The sequence below is a fragment of the Mizuhopecten yessoensis genome, unplaced genomic scaffold (assembly GCF_002113885.1).
Source record: "Mizuhopecten yessoensis strain PY_sf001 unplaced genomic scaffold, ASM211388v2 scaffold716345, whole genome shotgun sequence".
Taxonomy (NCBI): domain Eukaryota; kingdom Metazoa; phylum Mollusca; class Bivalvia; order Pectinida; family Pectinidae; genus Mizuhopecten; species Mizuhopecten yessoensis.
This window is the reverse complement of record NW_018480070.1, coordinates 1,013,451-1,039,580: the sequence shown is the minus strand read 5'-3', so window position 1 is coordinate 1,039,580 and position 26,130 is coordinate 1,013,451. Positions and strand designations below refer to the sequence as shown.

Sequence of the window (26,130 nt, the reverse complement as noted above, 5' to 3'; positions counted from 1 at the left end):
AGCTATACGTATAGGGGATGAAATGAAATCTACTCGAGAGTTGACTTAATCATATTCAAAACGCACTCTTCAAAGCGCCACTCTTGATTAGGTCAACCGTCCTACGTTTAGTAGCTTAGTCGGGTAGAGTCACAAGAGTTATCTCTCTTTCATTAGAGAAAGAATTGTCTCCCTTACAACGATATTATGCAGTCACACGGTTTCATTGTCTCCTATTTCAAAATGTTATTCGAATTAAAGCTCACTTACCCCATCCGCAGGATATGTAAACAATATCCCATTTTCTCGACGAATTCCTGTATAACAATTTTGCTATCAAAAAGTATACTTACTAGTAATTTCTTACCTTTTATCAGAGACGTAGTATATATACTACTGGCTTTATATGTCTCTGCTTTTATTAATTTTATAAATCTTTAAGTTAGCATAAAGTATTTATTGACTAGCTACCATCTTCGTTTGATCTACAATAGGCATTTCCATCATTTATCTTTTTTTTAACCTAATGAAATTTTGGCAGCACCGTGTAATTATTGTGACTTGATGTTCAAAATGTTAACATTTTACGTTAACTTCGTGTTTAATTCTTCTATTGAACGGTAACGCACCACAACAACATCACAGAGACATACTAATTTGTTACAGCTATATTTGGACCTAAAATAATGTGTTCAGAGTAATTTTACATGTTTTAGGGGTTTAGATCGACTTTCGGTAAAACAGGACTCGAAGATTTATCTCGCTTCGATTAAAAAAATCACAATTGCTACTTTACTCTGCGATCACAAGGTAAGTAATAAATGATGAGATTATGCAAAGGATGGCAACACTTAAGGATGCTGACAATCCAGGATTCAAACGCGCATGAAAGAATGGCCAATACAGGATGTTTACACTAAAGAGTGCTTACTCCAAAGGATGCTATGCTTACACTAAATTATCCTTAAACTAAAAGGGTGGTAGGTAACATCTTAGGATGCTGGAAACTAAGGTAGTTGATACTAAAGGGTGCTGACATTAAATATATTGGTAAAGGATGTTGACAGTAAAGAATGCTTACAGTAAATGATGTTGACAGTAAAGAATGCTGACCTTAAAGGATGTTGACAGTAAAGGATGTTGACAGTAAAAGATATTAACAGTAAAGGATGCTGACCTTAAAGGATGTTGACAGTAAAGGATGTTGACCTTAAAGTTGTTGACAGAAAAGGATGCTAACAGTAAAGGATGTTGACAGTACAGGATGTTTACAGTATTGAAGGATGTTAACAGTATAGGATGCTAACAGTAAAGAATGTTAACAGTAAAAGATGTTAACAGTAAAAGATGCTAACAGTAAAGGATGTTAACAGTAAACGATGCTAAAAGTAAAGGAAGCTTACAGTAAAGAATCTTGACAGTAAAGGATGCTAACAGTAAAGGATGCTAACAGCAAAAGATGCTGACAGTGAAGGATGTTAACAGCAAAAGATGCTTACAGTAAAGGATGTTAACAGTAAAGAATGTTAACAGTAAAAGATGCTGACAGTGAAGGATGTTGACAGTAAAGAATGCTAACAGCAAAAGATGTTGACAGTAAAGAATGCTGACCTTAAAGGATGTCGACAGTAAAGGATGTTTTCAGTATAGGATGTTAAGGGTAAAGGATGTTAACAGTAAAGAATGTTGACAGTAAAGGATGCTGACAGTGAAGGATGTTGACAGTAAAGAATGCTAACAGTGAAGGATGTTGACAGTACAGGATGTTTACAGTATTGAAGGATGTTAACAGTATAGGATGCTAACAGTAAAGAATGTTAACAGTAAAAGATGTTAACAGTAAAAGATGCTTACAGTAAAGGATGTAAACAGTAAAGGATGTTAACAGTAAAAGATGCTAACAGTAAAGGATGCTAACAGTAAAGGATGCTAAAAGTAAATGATGCTTACAGTAAAGAATCTTGACAGTAAAGGATGCTAACAGTTAAGAATGTTGACAGTAAAGGATGTTAACAGCAAAAGATGCTTACAGTAAAGGATGTTAACAGTAAAGAATGTTAACAGTAAAAGATGCTGACAGTAAAGGATATTGACAGTAAAGGATGCTGACAGTAAAGGATGTTGACCTTAAAGATGTTGACAGTAAAGGATGCTGACAGTAAAAGATGTTGACAGTAAAGAATGTTGACAGTAAATGATGCTCAGTTAAGGATATTAACTGTAAAGGATATAAACAGTAAAGTATGTTGACAGTAAAAGATGCTAACAGTAAAGGATATTGACAGTAAAGGATGCTGACAGTAAAGGATGTTGACCTTAAAGATGTTGACAGTAAAGGATGCTGACAGTAAAGGATGTTGACAGTAAAGAATGTTGACAGTAAATGATGCTCAGTTAAGGATATTAACTGTAAAGGATGTTGACAGTAAAGGATATAAACAGTAAAGTATGTTGACAGTAAAAGATGCTAACAGTAAAGGATATTGACAGTAAAGGATGTTGACAGTAAAGGATGTTGACAGTAAAGGATATTGACAGTAAAGGATGCTAACAGTAAAGGATGTTAACAGTAAAGGATGCTAACAGTAAATAATGTTGACAGTAAAGGATGCTGACAGTAAAGGATGTTGACAGTAAAGGATGTTGACAGTAAAGAATGCTGAGCTTAAAGATGTTGACAGTAAAGGATGCTAACAGTAAAGGATGCTGACCTTAAAGATGTTGATAGTAAAGGATGCTGACAGTAAAGGATGTTGACAGTAAAAGATGCTAACAGTAAATAATGTTGACAGTAAAGGATGTTGACAGTAAAAGATGCTAACAGTAAAGGATGCTGACAGTAAAGGATGTTGACAGGAAAAGATGCTAACAGTAAAGGTTGATGACAGTAAAGGATGCTGACAGTAAAGGCTGCTGACCTTAAAGATGTTGGCAGTAATAGATGCTTACAGTAAATAATGTTGACAGTAAAGGAGGTTGACAGTAAAAGATGCTTACAGTAAACGATATTGACAGTAAAGGATGTTGACTGTAAAAGATGCTAACAGTAAAGGATGTTGACAGGAAAAGATGCTAACAGTAAATGATGCTGACCTTAAAGATGGTGACAGTAAAGGATGCTGACCTTGAAGATGCTAACAGTAAAGGATGCTCACCTTAAAGATGCTAACAGCAAAGGATGCTGACCTTAAATATGCTAACAGTAAAGGATGATGTCAGTAAAGGATGCTGACCTTAAAGATGATGACAGTAAAGGATGGTGACCTCAAAGATGTTGACAGTAAAGAATGTTGACAGTAAAAGATGTTGACAGTAAAGGTTGCTGACCTTAAAGATGTTGGCAGTAAAGGATGTTGACAGGAAAAGATGCTAACAGTAAATGATGTTGACAGTAAAGAATGCTGACCTTAAAGATGTTGGCAGTAAAGGATGTTGACAGGAAAAGATGCTAACAGTAAAAGATGCTAACAGAAAAGGATGCTGACCTTAAATATGCTAACAGTAAAGGATGATGTCAGTAAAGGATGCTGACCTTATAGATGTTGACAGTAAAGGATTGGGACAGTAAAAGATGCTAACAGAAAAGGATGCTGACCTTAAATATGCTAACAGTAAAGGATGATGACAGGAAAGGATGCTAACAGTAAAGGATGTTAACAGTAAAGAATGTTAACAGTAGAAGATGCTGACAGTGAAGGATGTTGACAGTAAAGGATGTTAACAGTAAAGAATGTTAACAGTAAAAGATGCTTACAGTAAACAATATTGACAGTAAAGGATGCTACCGGAAAGGATGGTAACAGGAAAGGATGGTGACAGTAAAAGATGCTAACATTAAAGGATGCTGACCTTAAATATGCTAACAGTAAAGGATGATGACAGTAAAGGATGCTGATCTTAAAGATGTTGATAGTAAAGGATGCTAACAGTAAAGGACGCTGACCTTAAAGATGTTGAAAGTAAAGGATGCTGACCTTAAAGATGCTAACAGTAAAGGATGATGACAGTAAAGGATGCTAACAGTAAAGGATGATGACAGTAAAGGATGCTGACCTTAAAGATGTTGACAGTAAAGGATGCTGACCTTAAAGATGTTGACAGTAATAGATGCTTACAGTAAATAATGTTGACAGTAAAGGATGCTAACAGTAAAGGATGCTGACCTTAAAGATGTTGACAGTAAAGGATGCCAACAGTAAAGGATGCTGACCTTAAAGATGTTGACAGTAAAGAATGTTGCAGTAAATGATGCTAACAGTTAAGGATATAAACAGTAAGGATGTTGACAGTAAAAGATGCTTACAGTAAACGATATTGACAGTAAAGGATGCTTACAGTAAAGGATGTTAACAGTAAAGAATGTTGACAGTAAAAGATGCTACCAGTAAAGGATATTGACAGTAAAGGATGCTGACCTTAAAGATGTTGACAGTAAAGGATGCTAACAGTAAAGAATGCAGACAGGCAGTGTAGGATGGTGAAACAAAAGGATGTTGATACAAAAAGAAGTTTAAAAATAAAGGATGCTGACATTTAAGGATGTTGACACAAAAGAATGTTGACACTAAAGTAAGTTGATACTAAAGGATGTTGACACTTGAAGATGTCAACATTAAAGGATGCTGACCTTAAAGATGTTGATGCTAAAGGATGGTAAATCATAAGGACATTGACACTTAAGCATGTTGACACTTGAGTATGGTGACACATCAGAATGATGACACAAAAAAATAGTGACCTTTGAGATGCTAACACTAAAGGATGTTGACACTTAAGGGTATTGACACTAAAGGATAGTAATACTTCAGTTTTCCAAGACTTCTTGATGCTGACATTAAAGAAAATTGACACAAAAGGGTGCTGACACATAAAGTTGTTAACACTAAAATAAGGTGACCTTGAAGATGCTAATATTAAATGATGCTTACACTAAAGAATGCCGACACTTATGGATTTTTAACACTAACAAATCATGACCCTAAAATATATTGATACACATTAGGATGTTGACACTTAAATATGGTGATCTTAAATATGCTAACACTTAAGGATGTTGACACTAAAGGATGTTGACACCAAAGGATGCTGACATATAAGGATGTTGAGAGTAAAAGATGGTCAAACAAGCAAAATTGTGGAATTTATATCCCCCGCTTGCAGAACATATTGTAGGTTAACATTATTGAGGTTAGGTTTAAACATGTGAGTATTGTGCTGTTGAGACATAATGTATAGCTTGAAACTTGAAGAAAAAAAACAACCTATACCTCATTGATTATCCATAAATATGCACAAATCACAATGTTAGCATACTTAGCATAATTTGGATCTGCATAAGGAATTTGGTTGAAACATCTTAACAATATCTAGAGCAACAAGTACTAATTGTAATGGGGGACCATTACAGATGTCCCCCAAACTGCCCCCATAGTTGCAAAGATGCATCAGAAAAGGATTGCATTGCCATAGTACACCTACAATATACATACTAAATTTGAGTGAATTTCTAAATTGGAACCAATCCGAATCCTCTGTGTAGTTTCTATGGCAACAGAACGTATGCGATTGAATTTGCAGTCCCCTAATACCCCTATATACCAATTTTCATTGAAATCAAACAATATCTAAATTTCGACCAATAAGAAGCCTCCATGTGGTTGCTATGGCAACGAAACATATGCGGTTGCATTTGCAGTCTCCTTATACCACTCCATAACGATTTTGATCAAAATCGAACAATATCTGAATTTCCACCAATCAGAAGCCTTCTTGTGGTTGCTATGGCAACGAAACTAATGCGGTTTTATTCGTAGTCCCCTAATATCCCTATATACCAATTTTCATCAAAATCTAACAATATCTAAATTGCGACCAATCAAAAGGCTCTGTGTGGTAGCTATGGCAACGAAACCGATGCGGCTGAATTTGCAGTCCCCTTGTGTCCCTATATACCAATTTTCATCAAAATCGAACCAATAGATCCGAGCTAATAATTACGTTTTTCGTTATTCAAGAGGCCATAACTCCGCAAAATGGGGTCTACTGAAAGTGGTCATCGAACTTGGCCGAGCCCTAAAGGCATTTAACCCCGTGACCAGGTTTGAAGAAAATCGGTTAATATTTGTTGTAGTTATTGCAAGGAAACGAAGCGTGACAGACAGATAGACAGACCAAAATTAATATCCCCCGTTTTGGTGAAAGCGGGGGATAATAAAGATGCTAACACTTAAGGATGCTGGCAGTACCCAGTTCCTGCATGAATTAGTAAAATATAGAAATACTTTCATAAAACTGGGAAAAGCATACCTGAAATCTTTTCATTTTGGAGGAAAAGACACTTTTTTGGCATACAGGAAGCAAAAGGTGAAAATAGTTTTGGCAGTAAACCAAGACAAAAAAATCACTACAAAAGGTGGTCACGGATTATTAATTCTTTACTATGAACACATAAAAAGGTAACATCAGTCAATGGTTTAGTCACAACACAGTTGAATTATGAATACATGCATAATCAGAGACATTCAAAAGAACACATTGCAGAATAACTAGGAATAGACTATCTGCTGACCTTATTGCTTACACCACTACTAACAAGTCTAACAAGGTATAATTTTGTTGCCGACAAGATATTATGCCGGCAATGTAAACAAAACGAAACAAATATATAGACACATCTCCAAGTGACTCTGCTTATAAACAAATATATAGACACATCTCCACGTGACTCTGCTTATAAACAAAGTATATAGATACATCTCCACGTGACTCTGCTTATAAACAAAGTATATAGATACATCTCCACGTGACTCTGCTTATAAACAAATATATAGACACATCTCCACGTGACTCTGCTTATAAACAAATGCTTCAGTGACTGACTAGCTATCATGATATCATTGTAAGGAAATTTACATCCATCTTTACAAAAGTACAAATACATCTTGCTAAATAGTAATGCTGAATAATTATAAAGAGTTCTTAAAGGATATTACACAAATCATTATAAATGGTATAATGGTCACTCAAATCACCAAAGCATTCAAGAAATGAATTGTATACAAAGTCATGAAAATGACATGATATATATGTTAATACCAAACGCTTAAGCATCCAAATAGGATAATTTATAAAAATTCAGTTGCTTATCCCAGAATTTTGACCATATTAAAGTTATTTTTTTAACATATATACATGTAAAAGGTTTTGATATTAATAAAATGCAATGTATTATTCCATACATCAGATAACAAAAAGACTTTAAAGACATCCGTATATACTGGTAGTACAAATGTCTTTGAGGGTTTAGGGTCTAAATAAAACACTTTGTTAATCCTCTGGTGCAAATTTAGCCTGAAATGACTTCCTCTGCATCAGGTAGAAGAAATGCTAATTATAGATATATGGATAAGTTAATAATATTTCGATTTTGTTTTTAAAAAAAAATCTTTTAATGTCTCTAATATTGAATGAGTCTTTTAAAGATATTTTAGGAATGAAAATGTTTACCCACCCAAGCCATCCTTAATCACATCTTTGATAAGTCTATTGAGATTGCGTGATCCCTAAATATTTTCTGAATCCTTATAGGATTTTGATATATTAAAATGCGTTGTTAAATTATTTTTTCTTCACAACCATATATATACTGTATGTTGTGAAATTAAGGTCTTTGTTCTCAACATCTTCTAAAGACTTCATATAATTGTTTCCAGAACCAGTCATGCATTAACGGATACATGTACCGGGCCATGAACAAGTTAGTTTCTTACAACTCTATTTATCTATAATGAATCTGACTTTTCCAATGAATGGAATAACTTGTTCTTATTGAAAGTTGTACACGTGTGATTTTGTTCAGTTTTGTATAGGATGTGGTACGACCTGACTGATGCCACTACATGTATTAACATCCGGCTCTATTTTCTTGTGCAGCATGATGCGCACACAGCCGTAGGAGTACATAGGGATGGGGGTGTTCCCACAGATCTCCCATGAGCTCTTCTCGGGGTCAAAACACTCGATGATGTCGGTATACAAGTTGTCTTTCGCCCCGCGTCTTCTCCCTCCAAATGCGTACAACTTCTCATCTAGAACTGCTAAACTGACAAAGTCTCTTGCACAGCTCAAATCTGGCAACACATCCCAGGTGTCAGAATCTGGTGTATATCTAAAGGAGCCCTCTAGCCCGACCACATAAATCTGGCTATTCAAGATGGCCCCATTCAGGCACATGTCACTTGCTGGCAGTGTGCGGGTCAGTAAAGTTGTTGTGTTTGTAGTGGTGTCAAAACACTGAACCACATCTGTGACAATTTCCTCTGAGTTTTTACCACCAAACAGATAGATTTTCTTGTTGTACGACACATAGCCCATGTTCTCTACAGGATGAACAAGGCAGCCAACCTCAGACCAGCAGTTGTTCAGACTCTTCCACATTTCAATGGAACCAAGCACATTATACTCGTCAAAGCCACCAAGCACATAAATACAGTCATCCACCACAGTCATGGCGTGTCGTCTCCTGGCATGCATCATGTTGGAACCACGAGTCCAGGTTTCAAACACACCATCATATTTCCAGAACTCCTGGCTACGCAGGCCGCCAGATACGTAAATGTTATCAGCGAACGCACAGACAGCAAACTCGTTCCTCTTTTTGAACGGAAGTTGTTTCAGTGTGGTGAATTGTTTGGTATCGACGTTGTAGCTTTCCACTTCATTGCTCAGTCCATCACTCAAGCGGCCACCCAGGAGGACAGCGGTTTCGTATACAGGGCAGGATAATCGGGGAGTGATCTGGAAGGAAGGAAGCATATTTCGTCTGGAATAGACATTATGGTATGTTATGGCATAATTATATAGCTCCATCCCTCTCTCATCCTGTTTAACATGAGATGACTTAGCAACCACATCTATGAGAAAAATTTGGGTGAGTAATGGGAATTTGATGCACTCCAGTATTCTATAACGGAGAGATTTTCTTTGTTCATTGTCCTGATCATAATCGAGCCATTTTATTGCGCTTTCGAACACTTCATCCTCCGAGGTACACTGTAGTCGTCTGTCGCTGAGCAGATCTACCACACACTCCATGGAGAGCTTGGTGAAATCCTCGTCTTGTCTGATGCTCTGAAAATGGTGACAGGCGTACTCCTTGGCAAACTGGTACAGCGGCTGGTGAGCGTGACTATCGCCCAAGGTCAAAGCTGCCAAGCAGTTTATCTCATTCATGTTCTCTTTGAAAAACTTGAGACAGAGGTCAACAAGGGGAGTGACCTGAAATAGGTAAGCTTGGCGAAACAGCTCCTCCACGATGCCTATTGTAATCTGTACCCGACCAGTGTAGATAAAGTGTAAGAGGTTTTCAAACACATGTGCATCTATTTGTTTTAAATCTATCGTGTTTTTGAAAGATTCCTCCATGCCTGATGAGAACATACATTTGAAGTATGTGGAACCTGCTGCCAGAATGACACGGTGACATGGAAACTCCTGCCCATCCACGCGGATTGTAACGTCACTGTATCCTCCCTCTGTCCGGAATGATTCAAAGTTATTGATGAGACTCCCCGAATGTTCATCGCTTGCATAATTCATGGAAGTGTCGGATGCTGATAGACTGCTGACTGAATCAGACTTTTCCATTTCTTTCCTATTCAACAGAAGAAAAATATAAAGATATCTGACCAAGACTGATATGGATATGTTCCTAATTTCATACACATATTAGCTATCATATCACATTTTTTTCTTTCTCAAATATCATACATGTACACAACAATCAGTTTGCATCTTTGTCCAAAGTGTAACACATTTAGCTGTGTTTACATCATACTGTCCCAAATCATACATACACATGTACATGTAGTTATCAATTCAGATCTTTCTGTCTGGAATGTTTTTTAGCTGTCAATGAGTTGTACACAGTTTGTTCATCTGACATGGACTTCAGAATTACATCATTGTAATACAGCTGTCAGCCACACTACGTGAATATATAAATATTTTCAAATAAAAAAGAAATGACAGTCTACATGAAAGAGGAATTATATTTCCTATATCATATATATGTATTGCCATATGACGTAGTCCGAGTTTCCTCTGGCACTGACACCAGACTTTGACATTTTGACAGATAGATATCTCTATCTGTCAAAATCCGGTGTCAGGGCCTGAGAGGAAATAATGTCAAAGTCTGGTGTCAGAGGAAATAATGTCAAAGTCTGGTGTCAGGGCCAGAGGAAACTCGGGCTATATACGAGGTTAAGCACCTGTACTGTACTGTTTGCATCTCCGTGCACGTGTGGGTGAATAAATTTTGTACACATGTAATAGGACGAGGAATAGTGATAAAGATGGTGCCGTCGCTTGGGCTCGAACACACGACCATTGGCTCTCCAGCCCGATGCTCTACCGCTGGGCTAAAAGGAAATTTTCTACAGCTAACGCTTGTAAGGCTACCTATAATTAATCCACATCTTTTACACTATTCCCCCCTTTTTCAAATCACCAACCAAGGTTCTTTGACTCCCCGACAAGGGTTCTTCTACCTTGAACGGCGAGGGTCAACGGCACCAGTTTGTAATAGGACGAGGAATAGTGATAAAGATAGTGCATTGGCTCTCAAGTGCGATGCTCTACCGACCGCTGTGCTAAAGGGAAATTCCTTAACAGCTGATGCTTGTAAGGCAACTTATCTTTTACACACGGAAGAAAATCTGACTGAATCCACAGATATGGTTTTGTTTGGGTACGGTAACACTTTGATCCCCCATAGACACACACATACCCCCATACCTTATGTGTCCAACCCATGTGTGTCCGAAATACCAGAATCACTGAATCTCAATATTAAATGTGCCACATGACGATGTGGACAATGTTCGCCTCCGCGATATCGCCATACATCATCTATGGCAGAGTGCAAGCAAACCACAGATAACGATTATTGTATACATACCTTTATGGTTTATACCAGGAAGATGTCAATAATACATTCGGTGCCAAAGTGACATCCCACCACTCCCTGTTCAACGTTCCATATTTTTTGTCAATATTAACGTGCATAAAACCGGACATTACCTATTCATCAGGGGAAGTCACTCTGTTGAACAGTCGGACACAATCGCACCTTCCAGCTGTAGACTTGTAACGTTCAAACGGAATCTATGGGGCGGCGTCTTGCCACGGACTTAGATAGCAATCTAATTGCATGGTTTTACTATAAGAAAATACTTTTGGGTATAAACAAAATTCTATTAAAAACAAAAAGTATTCTGGTTTTTTTCTTCATATCAATATTTAATTGGTTTAAAAAGACTTCAATATCTTTAATTACTAAAGTTATTTCTGATGATTTTTGTATAATTTTTACCATCTCATTCTCAATTCAATTAATAAATAGACAAGTTAAACGGTGCAATATATGCATCACTCTAAAGTCAGTCATTGCTGTTGGCAAACACATTGTAAGTTGTAACATTTGTCACCTTAAATCCTAATCTTGAAATTTGAAGATTTTGCCATTTCTTTACAATGTTCTTGATATTAGAACAGACTTAGATAATCTAATTCCGTTATATTAGAGTCTAACTTAAGACTAAGTTCACTACATAGATACTTCTGGCTCTGGTAATGTACATGTACCTGCATTTGGTACTTTTTTTACTTGTAAAATCAAAGGTTGTAACTTGTCCACAAAAATCATGTGATTAAATGTTATTTTTCCTACAGTGAAATTTATTTAACAAACTCCATAGTAAGCAAGCTAACACAAAATGCTTGATTTTAATACACTTAAGGATCTTTGTTTCAAAATTCTAATTTATATTACTCAAGCAACCTCCAAAATCAATTATTGGAGCAAACTTGGCAACACATACCCACCATACTGAATGCCAAATGTAACAGGCCTAGAACTTTTGCTCATTCAGAAGCAAATTTAATATTTTAACATATTTGACCTCTGCGACCTTCGAAATGGGTCAAGGTCATTTGAACACACATGGCTGTGTTTCACCTAAGAATGCTTTAGCCAAATATCATGACCTTAGGGCTCTTTCAGAAGAATTTCTTGAAGTTTTTACACATTTGATACCTATTATAAATATACTGAAATGGGGTCAATGTTATTCATTTGAATACACTTGAAAGCCCTCCACCCAAGCATGCCATTACCGGTAACCAATTTTTGTTTCTTAACACTATTAACCTCTAAAATACTGAAAGTTGGTCAATGTCATTATTTTAAACACACTTGACTACCCTTCATCCCTTGGCCACTTGGTTACTGATTGGTCATTAACTCATTTACCCCTGAGGACACATTTGAACTCTTCCAGTTCAAAGTTCAAATAGTTCATCATGAAATTTCAGGGGTGAATGAGTAAAAACATTTTAACACATTTGACCCTGTGTTTTTGAAAGTGGGTCAAGGTCATATTTTATGACCTTAGGTCTCTTGGTTGGTTAGAAGAAATCTTTCAAAGTATTTGCCCCAAACTATAGACGGATGCCTTTTGGCCTTTTCGGAATGTATCCTTCACCATGTCATGTTATTTTTCTGCGCCGCATTTAAACTATTCACACTAGAATTTCGTCCGATGCCTTTTGGTCTTTCGGAAAGGACTTGAAAATATTGATGCTGCACAAACAACAGATGGCACACAATTGCATTAGCTCACAGGCACTTTATACTAGGTGAGTTCAAAATTGAATTTGCAACAAGAAATTGTTAACACTGGTGGACTTATTGATTGATGGATGGACAACACACCACAGACAAAAAGTGATATGAGCAGCCAAGCATTGCTATATCATGGTGGGTTAAACATTCACCATTCTATTTCCAATGTAAAGAAATGAAATTAAACATATATACATATTATCATTTTATTTACATTCATCATTGGATAAAAATTACAGTGACTCTTCCTATTTCACATTATCCATCTGGTTCACACTGCTTTTCAGGACAAACTGGAGCATCATTGGATGTGTTCATTTCTTGTCCAACAGCCACTACACTAGGTGTTTCTGTCTGTGAGCTAGAAGCTGCTCTAGATGTGTCCATTTGCTGTGTAGTTACAGTAGACCCAGCTGTATCAACAGACATTGCCGTTCTATCTGTGTCTGAGGTTTCAACGTTAGATTTATTACCACTTAAATCTATATCCATTTCCTTTTCTTCATTGCCTTCATCAATAGGGTTGTCTTCCTCAAAATCTGCAACAGAACAGAATTTTAAGGCTACATTATGGAATACTTAACAGATTCTCATTTTACCTGGAAATTTCTTCACTTTGTAAAAAGAAAACATCTATCAATATCTCAACTCTTAAATTTCCTCTTGTGTAAAACATCAAGCCTTGGTAATGAAACATAGTCAAACTAAAAAATCAGATTATCTTCAATACTCAGTTAATCTGGAGTACATTGTTTGCCTTGAATGCTTTGCTTATCTGCAATACTGGTACTTTGTTTATCTGAAATACTGAATTTATTTCCTCTTCATTGTTTATCTGGAATAACATGTTTATCTGGAATAATTTGTTTATCTGGAATAATTTGTTTATCTGGAAGTAACTTTTTGTTTCTGCGACAGCTTCTTGCTTTACATTTGAATTAAGCTGTTGACTTGTTACCTTGTTTATCATAACCAGGTTAAATGAATTCAACAATTTGTCAAAGTCTGGAGATCTGTAGCGTTCAAGGATTGTAGCTTAGAGTGTTGACATCCATTTTCATGGATATATATATATATATACAGGCCTTTTTTATGACAGAATATGGGTCAATTTCCCTATCCAATTTTGGAATTATTTTCCTCTTTTTCACGTAAGTATTCCCCCACTTGCAACTAAAATACTACCACATGAATATCTGTCTTGGCTCTATTTTGTTTTTATTTTCTCTCAGTTCGAGGACTGAGTGACTTATTTCATTTGCCTGTTGTTCATGTTGTCAATGCCGATATTTTACAACACTGTTTAGGGCTGGCCCTCTTTACAGTATACAATATCATAACAATCACTCAAACACTATATTCTAATGATGGTCGATTCGAAGCATCTATAATGAACAGTGTGAAACCGAAATTGAAAATGTCATTCATGTTTCCCTCTCATACTCTCCTCCATGTTCTGGCCTGAAGCCACCCCCCGCCGGCGGTTCATATGCCTACATCACATATTTCCCCCTATTTAAAAAATTGGCCTAGTAGAACTTGACTTTTTGAAATAGTTTTTCAGAACGGCGGCCATATTGTATTTCTGATTGACCCAAAAAATAACACTTGGTCAGGGAGATGTCAGTAACATTCCCATGAAGTATCAATGAAATCCCTTAGACAGTATTTCAGCTTAAGTTGAAAATCTAAAATGTTAACGGAAGACGCATGACGAAAGACGAAGACGGATAGCAATAGGTCACTTGAGCTAAAGCTCAACAGGTGACCTAAAACAAGAGGCCCATAGATCCTGTATCGCTCACCTGAATATATGTTTAAAATAATTGGTATGAAGTAAAAATATAGCACTCCATGGTAGGTGCTGTAAGTACATATGCAATTTCAGAAAGATCCATCAAGTACTTGAGATATAGCAAGAATAAACTTCAAACAGAGCCCTACCCCTATGCCCTAAGGGGGTCATACCCACCATTTATACAAAATTGAGTCCCCTTGACCCAAGGATGCTCCAGACTAAATTAGGATACAATCCCTTAATCCCTATGGTAGAAGAAAGTCTTACCTCTATTTCCCCTTTTGGGCCCTGCCTCTCTGCCTCTAGGGGGGTCAGACACACTGTTCATACCAAATTTTGACAAAATTCTGCCATTGAAGAATTTGCTATATTTCCCCTATGGGGCCCNCCCCCACCGTTTATACCTTTACCCAAGGATGCTCCACACCAAATATGGACCAAATCCTTTCATTCCTACAGAGGAAGAAGGATTTTGAAGAAAATTTGCTATGTTTCCCCTATTGGGCCCCGCCCTTCAGGCCCCTGTAGGGCCAGACCCACGGTTTATAAAAAAAATGGTTCCCCTTCACCCAAGGATGCTTCAGACTATATATGGAACACATCCTTTCATTCCTACAGAAGAAAAAGGATTTTAAAGAATTTGCTATATTTCCCCTATTAGGCCCCGCCCCTCAGCCCTCAGGGGGTCCACACCCACCGTTTATACAAAATTGGTTCCCCTTTACCCAAAAATGCTCCACACCAAATATCGACCAAATCATTTCATTCCTGCAGAAGAAGAAGGATTTTAAAGAATTTGTTATATTCCCCTATTGGACCCTGCCCATCAACCGCCAGGGGGGTGGGGGGCAGACCCACGGTTTATACAAAATTGGTTCCCCTTCACCCAAGAATGCTTCTGACCAATTATGGACCAAATCCTTTCATTCCTACAGAAGAAGAAGGATTTTGAAGAATAATTTGCTATGTTTCCCCTATTGGGCCCAGCCCCTCAGGCCCCTGGGGGGCCAGACCCAGGGGTTATACAAAATTGGTTCCCCTTCACCCAAGGATGCTTCAGACCAAATATGGAACAAATGCTTTCATTCCTACAGAAGAGGAAGGATTTTAAAGAATTTGCTATATTACCCCTATTAGGCCCCGCCCCTCAGCCCCCAGGGGGGCCAGACCCATCATTGATACAAAATTTGTTCCCCTTCTGCTCTTCCCCCAAGGATGCTTCTGACCAAATTTGGTTAAAATCTGCTAAGTCGTTCATGACTAGCAGTGTTTGTATAGGAAAAGTTGACGGACGGACGACGGACGCTGCGGTATGGCATAAGATCTCCATGGTCCTTCGGACCAGGTGAGCTAAAAAGGTAGTACTAACTTTCTATTCCTGCATCAATCCCTAATTTTTGTCAACTTTGTCTCATGGAGTTTTAGAAACAAATACATGTGACACCTACCTCTGTCGACCTCGTCTTGAGGAGTTTTGGAAACAAACACACGTGACATGTTCAGCTTCTTGTCCACTTTACACAGGTACTCCAATCTTTTTGTCGGTCTGTCTGCAGACTCTTGAAACGGTTTTGGCTCTTCTGTATTCATTGAAAGAAATGTTTGTCCAAGTTGTATTCGTATCAATCCTTTCATTCCCAAATTACTAGACAAACTCAAATAAATCTTATCAAAACATTATCATTTATGAATCAGAAAAATTAAAAATTCATAACTGAATGCATTGTTTATCATTCCATTTAGGCTCTATTGTATTCTATCAATTCTAATGCCATAGAAAATTTTAAAATAATACCCAACATATATAAAAAATTAAAAATTTAAAAATGGGCTTTCTGAAAGTTCAGTGGCTATCAATAGGCCTTCATAAAAGATGGTTATGATTTCATTGTTTAAAACCTAGGTAATTTCCAGAGGTATACAATGGAAGTCAGCATGCACACTTAATTTTTATGTATAGATATCATATACATGTATTTATATATAATGTATTTCTTTTGTTATAAAGTATCAATAAGCTCATCTTCTGGTCGTGAATATTCCATGTTTCTAAGAAAACGTACAAACTCTCTAAACCAGCAGCATTTTTTCAATGTAAAGGGTACTACCAACAAGTTAACCCTTTCATCCCTATATAACTTTAGTAGACTCTGCCATGAGTTGATCTCGATGAATCCATTATGGTCTACAGGGGTGAAAGGGTTAAAATATGTTATTACCATTATTACCATTTTCACTATTACTATATATTTTTTTAAGTCTCATTTCATTAAAACTGTTTTTAGTGGATCTCTGCCACACCTCTTTGCGATGTAAGCGTAAAGTATCTATTTATCAAAAACATACTGCAAATCAAATATTGTAAAACGAATAAAACAGTTCCTTCTCTCCATGAAAGGCAGTCAGAAGAAAAAACATATTTCAAACATTTACATATACATTATAATTGTAACACAAATTAACAAACCATAAAATGCTATTTTATGTACAACCGATGTGATTATTTTAATAAATTGTTGTATTGCACTTATAATACAACCATCACTTTTTTAACAATATAAGATGAATCTGTGTTCAAGAGTGAAAAGGATGTTGTACCGTTTACTTCATCTTCCTGGGTGAAGATCAGGTTTGTGCCCATTGTGTCACAGTACTCCCCGGAGAATGTGTACCGGTCAAGTTGCAGCAGGGGCTTGTCTGTGTCTATACCCTGTTAGCAAAACACATCCAACTTGTATATAAAATTAAAGCATCACAAGGAAAAGAGTTCTTGTTTGTTTGAATCACATATGTTTCTTTCAAATCAATTTTCGTATGTTTTTATATATATTGGAAGTGTAGGTTTTTACATCAATGTATTAAACGTTTTTGATGACACATCACGGGCACATCAAATTGCAAGAGTTTCCATAATATAAAGTTTATAATTAGAATACTTTATGGCAAGAATTTCATGACAAATTGTTAGCAGAGACCTCTAAATTATAGGTATCTGGTACTCCCTTCTAAGTCATCACTAAGTGCTTGAAACAAGGATTGGAAAGCTCGTCAATTTTGTAACAAGTAGTATTAAAGAGGAATGCAATGGCCAGACAAAGGTCCTAACCGGGGACCCTCCAAAATCTAGACGGACGCTCTACCATTTGAGCTTACTGGTCTCCATCGATCGACCTAGTCATGTTACGTTAAAAAAAGTTATTTTCAGGTTTTGAAAAAAAAAGACAAAATGATTAGTTTTAATGTTTGCTGAATATGACCTAGTGTTATTACCAAAACATTCACAGTTACACTGTGGTAGACATTTAAAGTCACTCTCCAAAATATATACCCACCAGAACCTTACAGTCTCCGTCACATTGTGATATAAAGTCACTCTCTAAAATACCGGACAGTTCCACAATCACTGTGGTCTCCTGAAAGGAAAATAATAGGATTCATATTTTGCAAGAGTAGCCTCCCTTAGGCCAATGCCAGCTATAATCAGCTGATAATCGATTCTTTTATCCAAGACACTAAAACACAAGGAAATGAAAGCATTCAGAATCTTAAACAATACCATTAACAGCTAACGGTTAAATGATAAGAATAACCTAACTCCTTTGCCGATTGCATGGTCCTACAGTTACATAATTAGTTTATTATGCAGAGACATAAAGTAATGTTCGAACGTCTCTGGTTTATGGTTTTTCTTTCGTACGCGTTATTCCCCATCTTACCTCTTCCTCCCATTCATCAGATTCTGCCTCATTTCCAGTGTGTTCTGCCATGTGACCAGATTATGATAAAGTCGTTATTTGCTCTAAAGTCATCGCAAGGTAGGCATTACACGTCTTTCCACATGTTTTTATTTACACCGGAACCCGCCAATTCTGAAGGGAGACAATTCATGATATCAAATTATTCGATCACAGAGGTTGCACGGGACTAAAACAAGATAGTCATTCAATTAAGCAGGGACGTAATATATTGTCCCTGAATTAAGTAATTGCCATTTTGGAACTGACTTAAATTATATAGTTAGCTGACAGTGTTAATTCTAAGAATTATGAATTGAATGATTTATTTATGGAAAACTATTTGAAGTACTTTAAGGTGTTACTTTCTGACTGCTTTTATCTAAATTTATTTTATTTGCAATTTTATTGCAAATTACATAAGAATATTTTACATGGATCAAATTGCAACAAACACAACACTTGTAAACCAAAAGCAAGGTGTCAAAGTTTATTTTCGATGAGAGACTGGCTTCATTGGGTTCCGGGTGTTCCAATTGTGACATATCTTCACATTCCTTTGGAAATATAGGAATTAATATTCATTTTTAAGACGAATGATATAAATCCCGTATGATACTTAAGGAACAAATATTTAAAAGAACTGCATTTTTACATTCTGTTCACACTAATAAAATAACGTGGTGTAAATGGTGTATAGCGATTATTTCACAATAAGCAACAATAGTAAAAGAGTACAAGAATATCACAAAGATCACATACATATGTACATTTAAAGCTGGGAAATGAAATGAAAATATCCATCTTAGTCTATTTGAATAGTAAAGAGAGAAGTTGGATATGTTTTTAAAGGTGGATTTAACTGTTACTCAATGTTATTCTGCCGGATCTACATGTACATAAGGAGATTTTAATGTTACTTAATACCGTTCTGTCGGGTCTATATAACGATATTTTACTTTGACTAAATACCGCTCTGTCGGGTCTATATAACGATATTTTAATGGTACTAAATACCGCTCTTTCGGGTCTATATAACGATATTTTAATGTTACTAAATACCGTTCTGTCGTGTCTACATAACGAAATTTTACTTTGACTAAATACCGCTCTGTCGGGTCTATATAACGATATTTTAATGGTACTAAATACCGCTCTTTCGGGTCTATATAACGATATTTTAATAGTACTAAATACCGTTCTGCCGGGTCTATATAACGAGATTTGAAAAAAGTACTAAATACCGCTCTGTCGGGTATATATAACGAGATTTTACTTTTACTTATACCGTTCTGTCGGGTCTATAAAACGAGATTTCACTTTTACTAAATACCGCTTTGTCGGGTCTATATAACGAAATTTTTCTTTTACTAAATACCGCTCTGTCGGGTCAATATAAAGAGATTTTACTTTAAATAAACACCGTTCTGTCGGGTCTATATAACGGGATTTTATTTTTACTTAATACAGTACTGGCGGGTCTACATAACGAGATTTTAATGGTTCTAAATACCGTTCTGTCGGGTCTATATAACGAGATATTAATAGTTCTAAATATCGCCCTGTCGGGTCTATATAAAGAGATTTTAATGGTACTAAATACCGTTTTTTCCGGTCTATATAACGAGATTTTACTATTACTAATTACCACTCTGTCGGGTCTTTATAAAGATATTTTACTTTTACTAAATACCGCTCTACTTGGTCTAAATAACGAGATTTTACTTTTACTAAATACCGTTCTACATGGTCTACATAACGAGAATGTTGTTCTGGTTGTTTCGCAATTTTATAACGAAACAGCGAAATTATAACATTTAAAATCTGGTTATTCCGATGAGATAGACACCACCATACTTTGGATTTATTGCGTCGAGCTCCAAACTTTATTATTTCCAATTTCTGAACTTTGAAAACCTTGGCTGTTTATGTACATTACCTTACTAATTAAGACGTCACTGACGACAATATTGACGTGTTTTAGGCCTAAATACAATAAAAAGACTGTAAAATCATAATAACTGACATTATTCCCAAACGAAAAATTAATTTACAGAGCAGATTTCTCAACCATTAATTCGCTTTCAAACACACGTTTCTTAAAATGTCAAAGTGTAAACTGACGTAAGACTGTCTTGTGTGCACGTCTTCCCAGCTGAGCTTCTGGTTAACATAGCTATTGTTTTGTTTATCAAATTAACTCCAAATACGACAACGGGACACATCTCCAAATATAGCAAGCCACAAAGTTTGTTCATTGCGCCTTGCCGACAATTCACCTACATTTGGGTGAAAATGAAATTCACAGTGAAAGTGTCAAACGTCTCTACTTGTACCACCAGTTCCTATTTGTGGCGTACCTTGATATTCTTCGACTGTGGTAGTAATAGAAAAAGAACTATAGGCTATTGGTACGTAATTGTGACGTCAGTGAAGTACACGTTATGGCATTTGTCCCAGCAGTTTACATTCCGTTCTCCAGTACTTAATTACTTCATACTTCAGTTTGAATAGTGCTGGTGAAGCAAAATGCAATGAAATTCTGAGCTACCTAATAAAGGTAATATAATTATATTATCTAACGAAAAATCTCAAATCTTACAATAGTTTATAGTGCACAATGACTTTAACCATGTCTCATATATAAGATTATTTGTCAAGAATTCTTATGTCGATGTTGGATGAATGTATGATTAATATGTGTAATGGGTGAGCACGTGTGTAGGGTGTAGCTAGAATATGGTGGTTGTAACTAGAGTGTGTGAGGTGTAACTAGCGTGTGTAAGGTGTCGTGTGTAAGGTGTAACTAGAGTGTATAAGGTGTAACTAGCGTGTGTAAGGTGTAGTGTGTAAGATGTAACTAGAGTGTGTAAGGTGTAGTGTGTAAGATATAACTAGAGTGTGTAAGGTGTAGTGTGTAAGGTGTAATTAGCGTGTGTGAGGTGTAACAAGCGTGTGGGAGGTGTAACTAGCGTGTGTAAGGTGTAGTGTGTAAGGTGTAACTAGAGTGTGTAATGTGTAGTGTGTAAGGTGTAACTAGAGTGTGTAAGGTGTAACTAGATGGTATAAGGTGTAACTAGAGGGTGTAAGGGGTAACTAGAGGGTAAGATGTAACTAGAGGGTGTAAGGGGTAACTAGAGGGGAAGGTGTAACTAGAGTGTGTAAGGTGTAACTAGAGTGTAAGGTGTAGTGTACTAGAGTGTGTAAGGTGTAACTAGACAGTGTAAGGTGTAGCTAGCGTGTGTAAGGTGTAGTGTGTAAGGTGTAACTAGAGAGTGTAATGTGTAGTGTGTAAGGTGTAGTGTGTAGGGTGTAACTAGACAGTGTAAGGTGTAACTAGCGTGTGTAAGGTCTAGTGTGTAAGGTGAAGTGTGTAAGGTGTAACTAGAGTGTGTAAGGTGTAACTAGATGGTATAAGGTGTAACTAGAGGGAGTAAGGTGTAACTAGAGGGTAAGATGTAACTAGAGGGTGTAAGGTGTAACTAGAGGGTAAGATGTAACTAGAGGGTGTAAGGTGTAACTAGAGGGTAAGGTGTAACTAGAGTGTGTAAGGTGTAACTAGAGTGTGTAACTAGAGTGTGTAACTAGAGTGTGTAAGGTGTAACTAGATGGTATAAGGTGTAACTAGAGGGTGTAAGGTGTAACTAGAGGGTAAGATGTAACTAGAGTGTGTAAGGTGTAACTAGCGTGCGTAAGGTGCAACTAGAGAGTGTAAAGTGTAACTAAACAGTGAAAGGTGTAACTAGAGTATGCAAGGTGTAGTGTGTAAGGTGTAACTAGAGTGAGTGTGTAATGGGTAGTGTGTAAGGTGTATTGTGTAAGGTGTAACTGCAATATACAGGGTGAAAGTAGACTGCAACTGGAATGCATAGGTTGAAATAAGAGTGTAAGGTGCAACTGGAAAGTGAAGGGTATAACGAAAGTGCGTAATGTGTAACTAAAGTGTGTAATGTGTAACTAGAGTGTATAATGTGTAACTTTAGTGTGTAAGGTGTAACTAGCGTGTGTAAGGTGTAACTAGAGAGTGTAAGGTGTAACTAGACAGTGAAAGGTGCAACTAGAGTGTGTAAGGTATAACTGGAGTGTGTAAGGTGTAGTGTGTAAGGTGTATTGTGTAAGGTGTATTGTGTAAGGTGTAACTGCAATGTACAGGGTTAAAGTAGACTGTAAGTTGAAACTGGAATGCATAGGGTGAAATTAGAGTGTAAGGTGCAACTGGAAAGTGAAGGATATAACGAGAGTGCGTAATGTGTAACTAGAGTGTGTAAGGTTTAAATTGAGTGGAAAAGATGTGATGGAGTGTGTAAGATGTAACTAGAGGGTATAAGGTGTAACTAGAGGGAAATATGAAACTTGAGGGTATAATGTTTAACTAGAGGAAAATATGTATCTAGAGGTTAAATGTGTAACTAGAGGAAAAGATGTAACTAGAGGGTAAAATGTGTAACTAGAGGGAAAGATGTAACCAGAGGGTTAAATGTGTAACTAGAAAGTAAGATGTAACAAGATGGTGCAAGGTGTAACTAGAGAGTAAGGTGTAACTAGAGGGTAAGATGTAACTAGAGGATATACGGTTAAACTAGAGGAAAAGACGTAACTAGAGGGTAAAATGTGAAACTAGAGGGAAAGATGTAACTAGAAGGTATACGGTGTAACTAGAGGGAAAGATGTAACTAGAGGGTAAAATGTGTAACTAGAGGGAAAGATGTAACCAGAGGGTAAAATGTGTAACTAGAGAGTAAGATGTAACTAGATGGTGCAAGGTGTAACTAGAGGGTAAGGTGTAACTAGAGGGAAAGATGTAACTAGAGGATATACGGTTAAACTAGAGTAAAAGATGTAACTAGAGGGGGTACGGTGTAACTAGAGGGTATAAAATGTAACTAGAGGGTAAGATGTAACTAGATGGTATAAGGTGTAACTAGAGGGTAAGGTGTTACTAGAGGGTAAGATGTAACTAGAGTGTGTAAGGTGTAACTAGCGTGTGTAATGTGCAACTAGAGAGTGTAATGTGTAACTAGACAGTGAAAGGTGTAACCTGTGTGTAAGGTGTAGTGTGTAAGGTGTAACTAGAGTGTGTAAGGTGTAACTAGAGTGTAAGGTGTAGTGTGTAAGGTGTATTGTGTAAAGTGTAACTTCAATGTACAGGGTGGAAGTAGACTGTAAGTTGAAACTGGAATGCATAGGGTGAAATTAGAGTGTAAGGTGCAAATAGAAAGTGAAGGGTATAACGAGAGTGCGTAATGTGTAACTAGAGTGTGTAAGGTTCAAATTGAGTGTAAGGTGGTAATGAAATGTGTTAGGTTTACATAGAGTGTGTAAGGTGTAACTAGAATGTGTAAGGTGTATCTTTAACAACACCAAGATTTTTTATAATTTTTCCATTTTAGAACACCCCAGGAAAAGAAATTCCCCAATATTGGTCTGTGGATCCGCTACTGAAGGAGACAAAACATATACCACAGTGACAACGGTACATAATGACATTAGCGTTCAGCACATATCTATCTATATAGACCTACTATTAATCACACTGTGTTGTTGTAACAACACAAAGCAGTTATTGTATCAATCACTGAGTTGGGTCATCATATCACGTGTATTCTATTGGTCTTGTTTGTTTTCATGAGTATAATTATACTCATCATCGTTTTCAAATGCCAGAGGATTGGAATTGTGTCCATGTTCATATTGGTAATAGTCTTGCTCATTTTCTTGAGTAGGAAAACGGTCGTATCCATGGCCAGCTTGATATACTTTATAACTACGGTCTACATTGGGATGGTTGTCGTCCTTACGACCTTGTTCACCAGGAAGTAACCGTTCTTTCATTTTGTCCATTTCCTCTTCTGCCTGCATTTTTTCTTTGTCGACTCGGCTAACGCATACTACAAACAGAACAAGAATGAAGCCACCGATAACTAAACCACACATTACTATGGTAACAGGATGCATGGAACAGTAGGTCGATATCTGTTCTAGTTTGGAAGGAGGTGGCGTTACGTGTACAACGTACCGAGCTGTTTTCCAAGTCCTTTTTGTTCCATCTTTCAGTTGGTGTGACACAATACATGTCCAGTAACCTGCAATGCTTGTATTTGCATGCAAGAATCTGTCATCGCTTGCTTGACTTGCTGATATATTTGAGCGCACGATGTTGCCAATGTGCCACCAGGCTCGTGTAGCCGATGGAAATATGTATCCAAGTGACGCACTGTTTGACTGTAGCGTCATAACACTTGTTTCTTGGACGCGCATTAAATCGTTTGATTCGACAACGAGAGTGAACAGAGCTACACTTTTGAACTGTTTGGGTTCGTATTCGATCCTACAAATGAAGACACCCTGGTCAGACGTTTTTAAACCTTGAATAGTCAACAGGCCCATCTGATAAACCATCCGATCATTCTCTATTTCCAGAGCATTATTATTATGGACCCATTGGCGAGACGCTCGAGCGTATTGTTTAAATATGGCCTTCGTCACATCTGTATCACAATCTAATGCGATGTAACCACCGAAGGGTTTTGTAAAACTGTGATGCTCTCTTTCAAGTGCCCTATCCGCCTTTAAATTCAAATTCTTTGCCAGTGGTAGATTTGCCACCACCTGGCGGGGATAACGATCGTGTCCACGAGCCGCGCCATTATCAGTTCCACTACGGTATACCTCTGTTTGGTTGGATTGCACAGTGACTGCTGTTGCTTCGTAATATATTTTGCGTCTACCTAGAATATAAAACAATAGCGTTTAAATAACACAGTACTACTTATAAACAGTAGATCCAGTAACGTCGTTAGTTTTTCAACGAAATTTACGGCCGGTCTGACGTCTCTGCAAATCCAGTGCACTGCTTGGCGACCAATCTCCCCTCAAGTAACAATATTCTCGCCATGGCACAGATGATCCAAAGAACAAATTATTATCCTTTTCCGTGTTCGAGAAAAAAACAGATTCAAACCCTCTCAACAACAAGTCTCTTGATGAACAGGACATGCGTGCACTGAGCCATACATTAGGAGTCAATCCGATAGGAATTCTAGCCCATTTCCGTATGGGACGAAGTAAACCTGATTCCATCAGACCACTAGTTGCTGTTCTAGACAGCAAACAACAAAGGAAACTCCTGCTCGAAAATGCCCGTTCTATAAAAGACAGGGCCCCAGAAAGACTCAATAGTGTAATCCTCACTAAGGATCTGACAAAACAACAGAGAGAAGAAAAGAGACAACGACTAGAGAACAGAAGGCCCAACCCACACCAGGTACCTGCCCCATCCAGTCTCACAAACAACACTTCAGACAAGAGAAAGAACTCACAGGTAGTAACAACACCAAATCACCCAGTCTCTAAAACAGCCTCAAGTGATGTCAAAAAACAACTAGGTAACAAAACAAGAGTACCACCAACAGCTACCAGGTCTGTATATGCCCCACTCCAAACCAAAACAGCAACGTCCATCACCAGAGTCAAAAATGATAAAGGAGAAATGACCACCTCGGACTATGAGACGGCCAACGTTATGAACAATTTCTTTGCTAGTGTATTTGTTGACGACAGCGAAGTAGTTTTGCCTGAGTTCGAGGAAAGACCATACGATACCTTGCTTACCGACCTATCAGTAACAGAAGATCTTGTGTTGGCAGCAACAAATCTCCTGGTCCAGATAACATCCATCCAAATTTCGTCTCAAAAACAATAGAAACATTAAAAGAACCCCTAACAATCATCTTTAACAGATCCATCCAAGAATGAACCCTACCAGATCCATGGAAACAGGCTCATGTCTCACCAATATTTAAAAAAAAGGTTCTAAAAGTGACTCGGGAAACTACAGACCTATAAACTTGACATCAGTTCCATGCAAGATTCTACAACGCAAAGTTCGAGATGCAATCTTAAAACACATGGACAAGAACCATCTCTTCACCCCC

At 37.2% G+C, this 26,130-nt stretch overlaps 2 protein-coding genes across 4 annotated transcripts in view; both read right to left on the bottom strand.

Annotated features, from left to right (window-relative positions):
• Positions 1–6,401: 6,401 nt before the first annotated feature.
• Positions 6,402–11,068, bottom strand: LOC110443434 (kelch-like protein 24). The gene is made up of 2 exons (XM_021487655.1): positions 10,940–11,068; positions 6,402–9,631 (listed from the first exon to the last, which is right to left on the bottom strand). The coding sequence occupies exon 2, from the start codon at positions 9,622–9,624 to the stop codon at positions 7,834–7,836; it is 1,791 nt and encodes a 596-aa protein (XP_021343330.1). The 5' UTR covers positions 9,625–9,631; positions 10,940–11,068; the 3' UTR covers positions 6,402–7,833.
• Positions 11,069–12,856: 1,788 nt separating this feature from the next.
• Positions 12,857–26,130, bottom strand: part of LOC110443449 (general transcription factor 3C polypeptide 6-like) — a 16,783-nt gene continuing 3,509 nt past the window's right edge. Inside the window, exons 2-6 of one of the 3 annotated variants that reach the window (XM_021487672.1) lie at positions 18,179–18,331; positions 17,795–17,875; positions 17,061–17,172; positions 15,911–16,042; positions 12,857–13,203 (exon numbers count right to left, since the gene is read on the bottom strand). In XM_021487672.1, the coding sequence (XP_021343347.1) occupies positions 12,923–13,203; positions 15,911–16,042; positions 17,061–17,172; positions 17,795–17,875; positions 18,179–18,229 (657 nt within the window). In that variant the 5' untranslated portion in view covers positions 18,230–18,331 and the 3' untranslated portion in view covers positions 12,857–12,922. Of the gene's footprint in view, positions 13,204–15,910; positions 16,043–17,060; positions 17,173–17,794; positions 17,876–18,178; positions 18,332–21,902; positions 24,925–26,130 lie in introns of those variants that run through there. The other 2 variants (XR_002462110.1, XM_021487671.1) reach the window with 2 other exon arrangements.